Here is a 12,507-nt window from a genome sequence, read left to right on the forward strand (position 1 = left end):
AGGGGCCGCGGCCATTTCTCCTACACTCTGCATTTAGGTTGTGGGCCAGGACAGGCCAGAGCGCAAGGCGGCTGCGGCTGCGGCGGTATTTGTGCTGCAGAACAGCATGCTTCTTGTTTCGTTTTGTTTGTTCGTTAGGTAGCCCCTGAGGTGAGGGAGGGATCATTGCTATACTTTGGGAGGCGCTCGCAAGTAAAGTACATTTATGGGGACATTGTGTTGCCTTGGCTTGCGAACTACGACGACGAGGCAAGGGTATTGGAGCGGGGAATAAGAGATGGGACGAGGTATTGAGAGTGAGAGAGAGAATGGCTGTACATTGTCGGCACTTGGATTGGATTGAGAGCTGCGCGGTGTCATGGATGGAGCCAATTGGGGGGGGGGGGGGGTCAAGGGAAATTCACAAGCAATGAGCCAAGCGCTCAATCTCTCCATTGCAGGCTCCAACCAACAGGCAGGAAGCCGTACTGGGATCATGGGCAGAAGCTAGACTGTGCCAGTTGTCATTGACGGGGGATCGCTACAACACACAACTTAGCGAATGCGTGGGAGCTGGGAACTGGGAAGCAATGGGAGATGGGATGACAGCGGAACTTGTTGCCGCAAGTTGCCTGCGTAGATCCTCCTGCTTCCGGGTGACGTACTTCGTCCGCTAGGCTTGAGTCTTTGGCAGGTCCCGGGTTTGAAGTTTGGGGTTTGGGGCGAAGGGGGAAGCATGGATGCTGCGGCCCCTGGCTTCATTAGCTGAGGTGAGGCCCGTGAGGGAGAGGATCCATCTGACAGATGGGATAGACTCTGAGCCTGATCCCTGGCGGGTTTTGTCCATGGAGCTGATTGCTGGATCGTGATGCCAGTCTGGTGCCTTTTTGATTTTATTAAAACAGCATCCTTCTACAGAGCAATACTTGGCGTTGGGTGAGCTGATGTTGTGTGGTGAGTAGGTATGTCAGGGCTGGCGGGGGGCCTTGTCGCCATTGCCCATTGCCGCGGGAGAAGCCGCTGCATGCGTGTCAAAGGTTCACAGCTTAAACAGACTTTTTTTGCACCTTAACTTTATTCTCCATGCTACGGACTTAGTCAACGATTGTGGCCCGGCGCTGGGGTCCTGAATCGAGGATTGCCCTGATCCTTCCTTGGTCCACAGGCGGCCAGACCCGTCGGCCAGGGGCAAAAGCGGGCTTGGATACGCGCAGCGGAGGAGCCTTGAGGAGCCTTGAGGAGCGAGGCCCTTGTTGGAGGTCGCACCACTGCAAGCCGCCGATGCAGCTGGTGGGACGCCGGGCCCGCCGGACGATCATTCATTGGAGATCCTTGGATGTTTCCCTCGGACACTCGCGCTCATCAGTCACGGAGGCTCTGTATGTACCCGCCTAATTGAGTCCAGCTGCAGTGCGCCGGCGCGAGAGACGTGGCTGCGAGGGATAGCCAACAGGCGCTCTGTACCTTGCATACTTACCCGCAGCCCCCTCGCGGGAAAACCTCCGTAGGCTTGCAGCCCGTCTGTTTCGGTTGGTTGGATCGATTGGCCGCCAGCGTTCGGGAGGGGATCGAGCAAAAGCGCACAGGTGGAGTGTGCGAGTCCGTCCACCAACGAACGCGAGTGCGAGAGAGGCGGGACACGGGACATGGACGAAGCGGAATACGGACGAGGCGGGATGGATACGGATGAGGCGGGATACGGACGAGGCGGGGGGTGAGGGGGAGAGAGGCGAGAGGCGAGAGCGCACGGGAGAGAGAGAGAGATGCAGACGCATGGCGGAGCGAAGGAGAGCGAAAGAGAGTGAAAGCGCGCGATGCCTTCTTTTTTGTTTCATGTCGCCATGTCCGTTGGTCTTGGCGAAGGAAGAGGCGGTGGCCGCCAATCTGGGTCCGGACTGGATCAATCGTCCTGTTGTTTTTCTTTACTCCTCTTTACTCCTCTTTTGCTCCCTGCTCCCTGCTCCTTGCTCCTTGCTCAATCCCCCTTCCCCAGTTTGATTGCCGACGACTGAGCCAAGTCATGTCGTGTCGCCAAGCCCACGGCCAACAAGCCGCAAGCTGACGAGGGATTAAGGATTGGACTAAGCAGCCAGCCACATGTTTGAGAGAGAGGGGGGCCCCCGCCTGCCGGATGACGCCCTCTGGTCTGTGTTCTGCGAGTTATGACTTCTCCGAGATGTTAGACGCCGGCCCAGCAGGCCCTGGGCATGGATGGGACGGCTTGGCGACCAGGGAGCGCGCGTTTGCTCGCTGGTTTCCACTGCTGCAGGGTTCCGCGGATGGGGGCATCCATCCCCAGTGCTCCCAGGCCTAGGGGCAGATGGTTACCGTGGGATCGAGCTCCATCCGTGGATCTGTCTAGGGGCAGATGCGCCGCCTATATAGGGACGCCAGCCCGGCCGGTGATGGCTTCCCTTCCTCTCTTCTCTCGCCACCCCTTCTTCCTCAATCTGGTGTTGAGCAACTGTTCTTCCGTGTGCTTTCCTCGCTCGCTCTCTAGTAGAGATTCATTCCTTTATTCACTCCTTCATTCATTCATTTGACCCCATTCACTCCTTTGCTTGCTGCCTCTAGGGCCCGTCACTCCCTCTTCAACAACTCTCAGCAACAACTTCTTTGCCCCAGCGGCTGAATAGTAGAAACAGGTTTTTCTACTCGACTTCATCTTCATCTTCAGCCTCAACAACAAGTGTTCTTGGCTTTCACCATCATCCCTTTCATCATGAAGTTCCTTGCTACCGCCCTTGGCTTCGCCACCGCCGCGAGTGCCCACACCCTCTTCACCACCTTCTACGTCGACGGCGAGAACCAGGGTGACGGAACTTGTGTCCGCGAGCCCACCGATGCTTCAAAGGGCAACTTCCCCATCTACCCCCTCAATGGCGACGCCATGGCTTGTGGTATGGGCTTCCCTCCTCGACATGCACTTGATTAGTGTTGTCACCAAGAGAGAAACAAACTGAGACTAACAAATATCTTGTGTAGGTAGTGGTGGTGCGAACGCTGTCGACTTTGTCTGCGCCGCCAAAAGCGGTTCCCAGCTGACCTTCGAGTTCCGCGCGTCTCCTTCATACGAAGAGCCTGGTGTCATCGCCGAGGGCCACAAGGGCCCCTGCAGTGTCTACATCAAGAAGGTTGACGACATGTTCAGCACCCCCGCCGCCGGCAGTGGTTGGTTCAAGATCTGGGAGGACGGCTACGACGTCGCGAGCGACACCTGGTGTACCGACACCCTCCGCTCCAACAACGGCCATCTGTCCGTTGACCTGCCCACTGGTCTCCCCTCGGGCTACTACCTTGTCCGCCCCGAGGTCCTCGCCCTCCACGCCGCCCCTGAGGGTGACCCTCAGTTCTACACCAGCTGTGCCCAGATCTTCATCGAGAGCGGCCCTAGTGTCGAGTTGGAGATCCCCGAGAAGTACGAGGTCAGCATCCCTGGCTACATCTCCTCCGACGATGCTGGCGTCACCTTCAACATCTACGAGACGCCCCTGGGCGAGTACCCCATTCCCGGCCCCGATGTCTACATCCCCACCTCCGAGTCCGTCAGCGCCAAGAAGACCCAGACCCAGAAGGACGGCGTTATCCCCGACGGCTGCCTCGCCAAGAACGCCAACTGGTGCGGTAAGGCTCTCAACACCTACTCTACTCAGGATGGCTGCTGGGCTTCTTCCGAGGCTTGCTGGAAGCAGGCCGATACTTGCTGGGCCAGTGTCCCCCCTAGTGGTTACTCCGGCTGCACCACCTGGAACAATTACTGCACCAAGATTGACGAGAACTGCGAAGCTGGCAACTATGATGGCCTCCCGGACTATGACCTGTCCGAGGTCTTCGCTGATGTCGCTGGCCCTATCCCTTCTCCCTATGGCACCTTCAAGACCACTCCTGTGACCGACAGTGGCAGCTCCGACTCCGGCGATGATACCTCCTCCAGCACTACTAAGGCCGCTGCCACTACGTCCAAGGCTGCTGCCACCACTGCCAAGGCCGATGCTGAGGAGACCTCTGTCGCCTACGAGGTGCCCGCTGCCACCACCACCGCCAAGGCCGTCGTCACCACTGATGAGTCGTCCGCAGAGGGGACCTCCGTCTACGTGGTCCCTGAGGAGGCCACCTCCACCTACGACGCCAGCCCCGAGCAGACTTCCGAGAGCTCCGGCCTCAAGGTGTCTCAGGATGGCCGATGCGGCGGCGAGACCGGCCAGACCTGCGAGGGCAGCTCCTTTGGCAACTGCTGCTCCAAGAAGGGCAAGTGTGGTCGCAAGACTCGCCACTGCAGCTGTCATTGCCAGTCTGCATTTGGTCTCTGCGACTAAATCCAGAGTTCTTCTTCCATTGATAATGCCCAAAAAAAGGCGAGAAAGGGGCTTTGGACAGCGAGATCCCTCCTTTCAGTTTTCACTTCAACTCATGTACAATTGGTTACGGATTTTTTTTAACGATTCACTTCTCTTTTGGTGATGGGGATCTAGACCTGGGAAACGGCCGGGCTAGGTCGGGGATTATGTACAAGTAAAACAAGATTACTTGCAAGGCCAGATGAGCAATTATCTCAACACGATGAAGATTGCTACTACATGTGTTTGCAGTGTTCGCCATGTGATGTGTAGGTCAGGATGGGTTTAAGTGCAACTAGTACAGAAGAACCAAGGTGATGCTGCGGCATAATCATGGCACGTCGTCCAATCTAGCAGCCTGTCAATGCTCGACCGCAGTGTGTCAGTTTAATTGAAGCTTAGCCACTGGATAGTGATGAAACAGCGGATATCGACCAGTTAGATGGCAGAGATGAAGAGCCTCATGCTTGACGTAAGGAAGATGAGAGGGACGCGCAACTATGCGTGGTGGTATTTGCTCGAGGCAAGTCCGATTACGATTGCGAGCGGAATGTGGCTGAGCATGTTATCATGGGATGCTGATGATGCTGTGGCTGTTGATGATGGGTTGGCCCGAAGCATCGGCGGCTTCCATAAATTCCATGCCCTGTATTTGGATGTGAGTGAGGTGGCGACGATGACGTCGAGCATGGTTTGGAATAATCCGGTATCGATCATCCCGAAACCCACTCCGCAAAGACGGTGCCCAAAGAGGACAAGACGACCAGCCCAGGCGCCACAACGGCAAACGGGAGGGACACCTCATGGCCGCTTCAGGGGTCTGGAATCTGGAATGCGGTGGTGCCACGAGTCAATCAGTGCCAACCCACCCGCCACAGCGAGCAACAACGAAGAAAAACGGACACGCTCAGAGGGTGTGGTGGCTTTGCAGCGGTGCAAGTTACATGTGCCTCGCCGGCTCGTGGACAGGCCGTGGACTCCGTTTGACTGATACGGGTTGGGATCTTCGCTGCCTGCGTCTGTCTGTCTGATGTCTATCTGTCTCTCTGTCCTGCCTGTCAGCCGCATGCACGGCGCCATCTTGTATTAAACCATCGCCGCGTGTCAATTGAGGGTCAAATTCATTTAGGCAGCTCTCCCATTTCCTCCGTGCGACGCTCCAGCCTTAATCAACTCCAGAACAGGGAACACCCACGTTCCAAGGCCAGCATCCATCATTCCCGAACGAGCATGGGGAGGGGATTTGCTGAAGCCCGGCCGTTGGGATCCATGCCATGACCCAGCCCTGTGACACTTTGATAAGGCAGGCACCTGCATTGTAGACTGCGTCCTCTGTATTGATTCTAGTAGTTCTGGTTCGTTCACATCTTCGATAGCAACCTCGCGGGCTTGCGGAACAACTTCCAGTTCGACTAGCACCTCCGCCCACGCCAGTCTGGCCACAGTAGCATCCCGTTCCATTCCCGCTAACAAGTCAAGTCCACACCACCAGCGGTCTCCGTCTCACTTGATACCTGTGCTTCCCCTGCGCGCCAGACACCCCAAAATCCGCAAGGCTTCCGAGTAAAATAAAACAGAAAAATACACATGCCCCGACAAGCAGACTGTCCGGCAAATCGAGTCAGCGGTGTCTCCAGCGAGGCATCATCAACAGTCGTCGGCCCCAAACAGGCCTAGAGCAGTAGCCGGCGTGGCCGTTTTCTCTAAGCCGCCTAGCCCCAACTCTCAGCACCTCGTCTCCCCGGAGGGTCCTCAGATACCGTGGGCTAGGTACCTTTTTTAGCGGGCTGTGACCGCTACGGCGCCCGCCCCCATCTCCCAGCCGTGCAGAGGTACCTCAGCAGCCTACCGCCTACCTCTACCGCCTACCGCCTATACGCGCATCCGCCACCAATCCGCCCATCTTGCACCGCACTCCCTCGTCCGTCGTCACCTGCCAGACCTGGACCTGACATAACCCACCTAACTTTACCTACCTCGCTGTCCCAAGTCCCAAGTCCCAAGTCCACAAGTCCCAACCCCATCTCCGCGACACGGCCTCAACCCTCGACGACCTCAACGCCCTCCCGTCTCCTTCGACACCTGTCGCCTCTCCTCCTGCTGCCGCCATCGCCGCTGCTGCTATCCGTCACCATGTCGAGTAATCGCAACTATGATTTCCTGGTACGATCGGACCTCTCCTCCCCCCACCGCCGCGCTGCCCGCCATGCCCGCCCCCTGCCTGTTGCGTCCTACGTCCTGCCATCGCAACCCCCCGAACGGATGCCAGATGCTTTGTGAAATACGCATCGCGAGGCCCTCGGGGGAATTCCCGCCTCCCTGCGTTGCCCTCTGCCGAAGCCTGCTCCCGCTAACTCTAACTCGCGAATAGATCAAGCTGCTCCTGATAGGCGACTCCGGCGTCGGCAAGTCGTGCTGTCTGCTGCGCTTCAGCGAAGACTCCTTCACCCCGTCCTTCATCACCACCATCGGCATCGACTTCAAGATCAGGACCATTGAGCTCGATGGAAAACGTGTCAAGCTGCAGATCTGGGACACCGCCGGCCAGGAGCGATTCCGCACCATCACCACCGCCTACTATCGCGGTGCCATGGGCATCCTCCTTGTATACGACGTCACCGATGAGCGCTCTTTCAACAGTACGTTTGCTCCCCATCTTCCTCTCTTCGCAAGCCCTTCTTCCCCCGGGACCCTCTGTCTGGAATTCTCGACGTGGCGTCAGGCTCCGTCATTCGCTATTCTCAATCGTCGTCATTGCTCGCTGCTGCGCCTAGCCCCAAGCCACGACGACTGAAACACTCCCACCCTCAAGACGCAATAACCACTCAGCTGCAGAAGAAATGCTGACATGGTGACCCTCACAGACATCCGCACCTGGTTCGCAAACGTAGAGCAGCACGCCACCGAGGGCGTCAACAAGATCCTAATCGGAAACAAGTGCGACTGGGAGGAGAAGCGTGTCGTCTCGGTCGAACAAGGCCAGGGCCTCGCCGACGAGCTCGGCATCCCCTTCCTCGAGGTCTCCGCCAAAAGCAACATCAATATCGACAAGGCCTTCTACAGTCTAGCTGCCGATATCAAGAAGCGCCTCATCGACAACTCTAAGAACGAGCAACCTTCGGCGAGCGGCGTCAACGTCAACGAAAAGAGCGACGGCGGCGGTGGCAAGTGCTGTTAAACGTCCAAGGAATCACAGCTTGCACCCGTCGTTATCCCCTTGCTCTTTATTTTTACTCATTTTAGTTACATTGGCACATTGCGTGTATCAGCCAGCGTGCCTGCGAGGATCGCAGTGGATCAGAGAGGAGGGAGAAGGCAAGAGAGAAGAATGGGTGACGGAAGAGAGGAAGACTGGAGAGGGGCGGACGAGAAGATGAGAGGGCCAGAGAGCGAGGCAGCCTCAGTTACGAGAAAGGAGGCACAATCACACACGGGAGGATCGGGTCATGTCTATTCGCTCCGGTCGGCCTTCCCAACCCCTTAGAGAGCAAATATGGTCTGGAGTTTCGGTTTTTGATCTGGGTCTAATACACGTTGCTACCGTTGTGTGCCTGTTTGCGGCTTCGTTGCGAAGAGTCTTGATACCTGCATGGAAATGGTCCACGGAGGAGGGGAGGGACGAGAGGAGGGATGGACAGAACGGCAAGGAAAGCTGCTCCAGGAACAAGGTCGCCTTGGGCAGGAGAAGCAGGCATGTATGGTGGAGAGAAAATGTCTTTTTTATTATTATAATTTTTTTCTTGGCCTGGTTGATTACTAGTTTTATCGTTACACGTCTATGAATGATGCCGTGAGCACTGTCCGTTGGGTCTGACCTTCGACTTCTCGCGTGAGTGTGCGCTGGTTCCAGCTACGGATGAAGCGCCAAGCGATATCAGGAGACTTGCAGACAATGACGAAACGGTTCCGCAGTTTCTGGCGGAAGGCGTGGTCATCCCGAAGGGCTACGCGGGTGTTGTCATGGGTTAGGAGGTCCTGGTTCTCGTGGAGGGTGGTGGTTAGGTGATATGGTTTGCTAGTAGCCCAGGGCTCGTTGCGAGCTTGGCTATCGGAATCGATGAAGGCTTGTAGGTCGGTGGCGGAGATGGCGGAGTGGTGCATGTGAAGGAGGACTACGGCGGGCTCGACGGTGAAGCCTGACCGGCGGATGAGCTTGTCGACGAGGCGCTGCCACGGCCATTTGCCCTTGACACGGGAGAAGCGGGCATTGAGGCCGGGATCTTGGGGGACGTAGGAGCCCGGGGCGAGGGTGAAATCTTGGACTTCCTCCTCCGGGGTGGCGGCCGAGCTGCGGAGGTGGGCGGGGACCGAGTTGGTCCACAGGCCGGTCTTGGAGTGCAGCTTGAGCTGGGCGAGGACGAGGAGGCGGTCGAGCTTTGCCTGGTAAACGATGGCGGCGGCGTGCGACGCGAACGAGATGCGGTAGGTGCCGAGGGGATCGAGGGTCCAAGGGTCGCGTTCCTGGTGGACTAGGGACGGGTGAGTATAAATGGGTGTGTCGTGAGAGTGTGAAGCAGAGTCATGACGGACCTTCGTTGATTCCAGAGCTCCAGTCGGAAAGGTCGCGAGCGGCAAGGCGGGCAAAGTCGCTTGGCCGCAAGCTGGGGCTCAATCCCTTGACGACAAGCATGTGTCTCTGGAGGCTGTCGTCGTTGGAGATCTCACGACCAGATCGTTTGCGGCTCATGTGTTTATGAGGGGAGAGCTTCGCGGGAGCGGGAGACTGAGCGCGGGGCTTCCGCCACTGCGCGAACTCATCATTGGGTTTTGGCGCTTTGGGCTTTGAAGCGTTGAATGTTGGAGGAGTAAACGTCGTCGATATCGTTGTTGCGGTGGTCTTGGCGGCCTTGATACCGGGGATGGTCCATTGGCTGTCATCGCCGCTGTTACGGCTGGGCCCGTTGAAAGCGGCTGCAATCGAGGTGGACAGGAGTCTGGTTTGCGGAGCAGCGGCCGGGGAGAGCGCCTTGGCGTGGGCGAGCCATTTGGGGCGGATCATGCAGGCGGCGGGGCGGGGGAGGACATGGGATTTGGATTCCCGGCGAGAGGGAGGCGATCGTGAGTTGTGAAATTGGAGTTGTAGAAGCAGGAGCAGGAGCAGGAGCAGAAGCAGAATCGACATGGAAGCTCAATTGGGTGGTTTTGCGCTGGTGCTGGGATTGGGCCGAATAGTTCCGATCTGGCCTAGCGGTGATGACGGACCCTGAGTCTAGGGGATCCACTCCTTGGTGTAATTGAGATAGAGGAGAGAGGGTCAAGATGATGTTTGTTTGTTCAAGGAGTTGGGGAGCGTCATTCATTTAATGTTAGAAATAAGTTCTCCCTGGTGTTGAGCCGTATTCTTATTATTACACTTGAGTAATAACGCCCAGTTGTTGCGATTGTGATAAGACGGACTGGCTGATCGTGTGTGTAAGGGCTGGATACTGCTCAAACTAGCCTTGGCAGACAATACTCGCAATACATGTTCAGGATCTCGACCGCTCTGGCGCATGCACTTTCTAGATTGAAGTTTCATCAAATACACAAGGCCTGATATCCCATACTCCTCATCTTTTTTCCCACGCCTGGCGTGGAACAAGATGTAGCTTCTTACACCAATACCAACACCCACACCCACACCCACACATAAAACGCACCAGTTGCCTTGTTAGTGGAAGGCACGCAGAAAACTTTCACGCCCACTAAATAGTTGGGCGATCCCCCACGCAACTGTCAACTTCACAACTTCACATTCCCAACATATCAACCACCGCCAAGGTCAAAGGGGAATCAGGGCACCGCTGCCCTCGTCCCGCCTGCCCGCCATGCTCGTCTCAAGCCTCGACGCCAAGGTCCGGCCACTGTCCAACACGAGCCTGGAAAAGTCCAGCCTGCTGGGCGCCGCGCGCATCTACGTGAGCAAGGACTCGCTGCTGTCCCTGACGGGCACCCTCGAGAACGGGAGGCACTGCCTCGTCACGCGCCTGGAGAGCCCCGGCCAGAAGGATGCCGAGGAGGACCAGGGCGAGATCCAGCGTGAGGCCTCGCTGTGGATCTTGCCCGAGAAGAACCTCAGTCCCAACGTCGTCATGATGACCCGCGCCTTTCAGGAGGCCACTGGCTTCAAGCTGGGCGATCATGTCCGCATTACGCTCGCAGGCACTACGCCGGATATCGAAGAGGTTGTTGTCGAGGACGAAACTGGCGAGAAGGCAGAGTCTGGTCAGACCAGAAAGTATCCTCTCGTCTGGGAGCCTGCCCTAAGTCTATCACTCGGTGCGTTGACTCCAGGACTCAACTCACCTAAAACACAAAACTAACTTCCTCCAGATCGCGCTGAACTGATCTTCCCGGGCATGATCCTAGAAGGCGTAGCAATCAACAAAGTGCGGCGGAATTTCAAGGTTCTCTCCGTCAACTCACACGCCCACAGCGTCGCCCGCTTCAAAACTGATACGTCCACCATCCGTATTCTCCAGCCCGGCGAAGAAGCTGGACCTGTAATCGGCGAGCCCGGAGGTGACCTAGTTCTGACCGGCGTTCCTGGCTTTCCCGTACAAGTCAAGGTCATCAACAGCTTCCTCAGGGGCTTTTGTCGTCCGTTCTACGCAAAGAAGGAACGCCAGTCATGCGGATTCATTATCCACGGTGGCCGCGGGACTGGAAAGACTTTTATTATGCAGCGAATCGCCGCGACTAACTGGGGACGTGTACACTGGATCAAGCCGTCGGACAAGCTCACGACTATAAGAGAAGTATTCAAACTCGCTCAATCACAGCAACCGAGTATTGTTCTCATCGACGAGCTGGACGCCCTCATCAACAAGGACCGTTCCAACCGCGACGCGGTCATTGAGGCCATCGGCGAGGAACTCGACAACCTTTCTGCCCTCGCCGCCGCTAACAATGCTCTTCCCAAACTCATGGTCATTGCGACCTGCTTGGACTACTTCACCGACGTCCCTCCGAAACTACAAAAGCTCACTAGATTCTGCAAGAACATCGCCTTGCCTATTCCACGGACTCTAGAGCGTCTTGAAATCCTCAAGTTCGTCGATCCGCCTATCAAGGCTGATGAGAAGGAACAGCTCCTCTTGAACATGGCGGAGCGAACGCACGCGTTCAACCCCAACGATATTGGCAGGTTAGTTTCAAATGCCATGGAAATATTCGGCACCAGACTTGATGATGCCGGCGTCGATGCTACATTGGGCGAAGACCATTATCTTGTCAAAGCAGACATGGAGAAGGCGCTGCGCAATACTCGACCGACTGCCATGAACGACATCAACCTGAATCCACCGACCATCCACTGGCAAGATATTGGTGGCCAGCAAACGCTAAAGAAGGCCTTGACTCTCATGGTCAAGTACACCAAGGTATGCTGACGTCCTCCAGAAACCCATTTTCCCTTGTTCTCAACTAATCCTGATTCTCTAGAACCCCGAGCGTTTCCTCCGACCCCCTGGCAAGGGCATTCTCCTCTACGGCCCTCCCGGCTGCTCCAAAACTCTCTCCGCTCAAGCTACGGCCACTGAGTCAGGCTTCAATTTCTTCGCAGTCAAGGGAGCTGAACTCCTTAATATGTACGTCGGCGAGTCCGAGCGTGCCGTCCGCACCCTCTTTGAACGTGCTCGCGCAGCTTCACCTTCCATCATCTTCTTTGACGAGATCGATTCAATCGGCGGCCAGCGCACGGGATCGGGTGGTACTGCGTCCCGCAACACCGGCGCCGTCAACATGCTCACCACCCTGCTCACCGAAATGGATGGCTTCGAGACTCTCACAGGCGTGCTCGTCCTTGCCGCCACCAACCGCCCAGAGGCCATCGACCCGGCTCTCATGCGCCCAGGCCGCTTCGACCAGGTGCTATACGTCGGTCCCCCCGACCAGGCAGCCCGCGAGACCATCTTTACTGTGAACACGCGTGGCCTACCCATAGCGGAGGACGTCGACATAACAGAGCTGGCACGCCGTGCCGAGGGCCACTCAGGAGCCGAAATCAAGGCCGCGTGTAACGACGCCTGCGTGATAGCGCAAGGTTCTTTCGACGATGAGGACGAGGGGCTTAGCAAACCTCAGGTCAAGATGTCCGACTTAGAGGGAGCGTTAGAGCGGATGCCGCGCAACATTACGAAGCATATGATTGATGGATACGAAAAGTGGTCAAAGCAGTTTAGAAAGCTTTAAGAAAAGCTATGATGGGTTA

The 12,507-nt window shown here is 56.8% G+C and overlaps 4 protein-coding genes across 4 annotated transcripts; 3 read left to right on the forward strand and 1 right to left on the reverse strand.

The window, feature by feature from the left end:
• Positions 1 to 2,701: 2,701 nt before the first annotated feature.
• On the forward strand, positions 2,702 to 4,295 carry BGZ61DRAFT_341572 (glycosyl hydrolase family 61-domain-containing protein; the record flags this gene model as incomplete). The annotated part of the gene is made up of 2 exons (XM_046239420.1): positions 2,702 to 2,879; positions 2,965 to 4,295. The coding sequence occupies 2 exons, from the start codon at positions 2,702 to 2,704 to the stop codon at positions 4,293 to 4,295; spliced, it is 1,509 nt and encodes a 502-aa protein (XP_046110813.1).
• Positions 4,296 to 6,204: 1,909 nt separating this feature from the next.
• On the forward strand, positions 6,205 to 7,664 carry BGZ61DRAFT_90584 (ras family-domain-containing protein). Its single transcript, XM_046257202.1, has 3 exons — positions 6,205 to 6,479; positions 6,688 to 6,955; positions 7,181 to 7,664. Exons 1-3 carry the CDS (start codon positions 6,450 to 6,452, stop codon positions 7,492 to 7,494), a joined length of 612 nt encoding a protein of 203 aa, XP_046110814.1. The 5' UTR covers positions 6,205 to 6,449; the 3' UTR covers positions 7,495 to 7,664.
• A 369-nt stretch (positions 7,665 to 8,033) lies between these two features.
• BGZ61DRAFT_441436 (uncharacterized protein) lies at positions 8,034 to 9,434 on the reverse strand. Its single transcript, XM_046244580.1, has 2 exons — positions 8,847 to 9,434; positions 8,034 to 8,785 (listed from the first exon to the last, which is right to left on the reverse strand). The coding sequence occupies exons 1-2, from the start codon at positions 9,313 to 9,315 to the stop codon at positions 8,085 to 8,087; spliced, it is 1,170 nt and encodes a 389-aa protein (XP_046110815.1). The 5' UTR covers positions 9,316 to 9,434; the 3' UTR covers positions 8,034 to 8,084.
• A 689-nt stretch (positions 9,435 to 10,123) lies between these two features.
• On the forward strand, positions 10,124 to 12,488 carry BGZ61DRAFT_472395 (P-loop containing nucleoside triphosphate hydrolase protein; the record flags this gene model as incomplete). Its single annotated transcript, XM_046248332.1, has 3 exons — positions 10,124 to 10,574; positions 10,629 to 11,677; positions 11,739 to 12,488. 3 exons carry the CDS (start codon positions 10,124 to 10,126, stop codon positions 12,486 to 12,488), a joined length of 2,250 nt encoding a protein of 749 aa, XP_046110816.1.
• Positions 12,489 to 12,507: the final 19 nt, after the last annotated feature.

The sequence above is a fragment of the Ilyonectria robusta genome, assembly GCF_021365365.1.
Source record: "Ilyonectria robusta strain PMI_751 chromosome Unknown BGZ61scaffold_2, whole genome shotgun sequence".
Classification (NCBI taxonomy): Eukaryota; Fungi; Ascomycota; class Sordariomycetes; order Hypocreales; family Nectriaceae; genus Ilyonectria; species Ilyonectria robusta.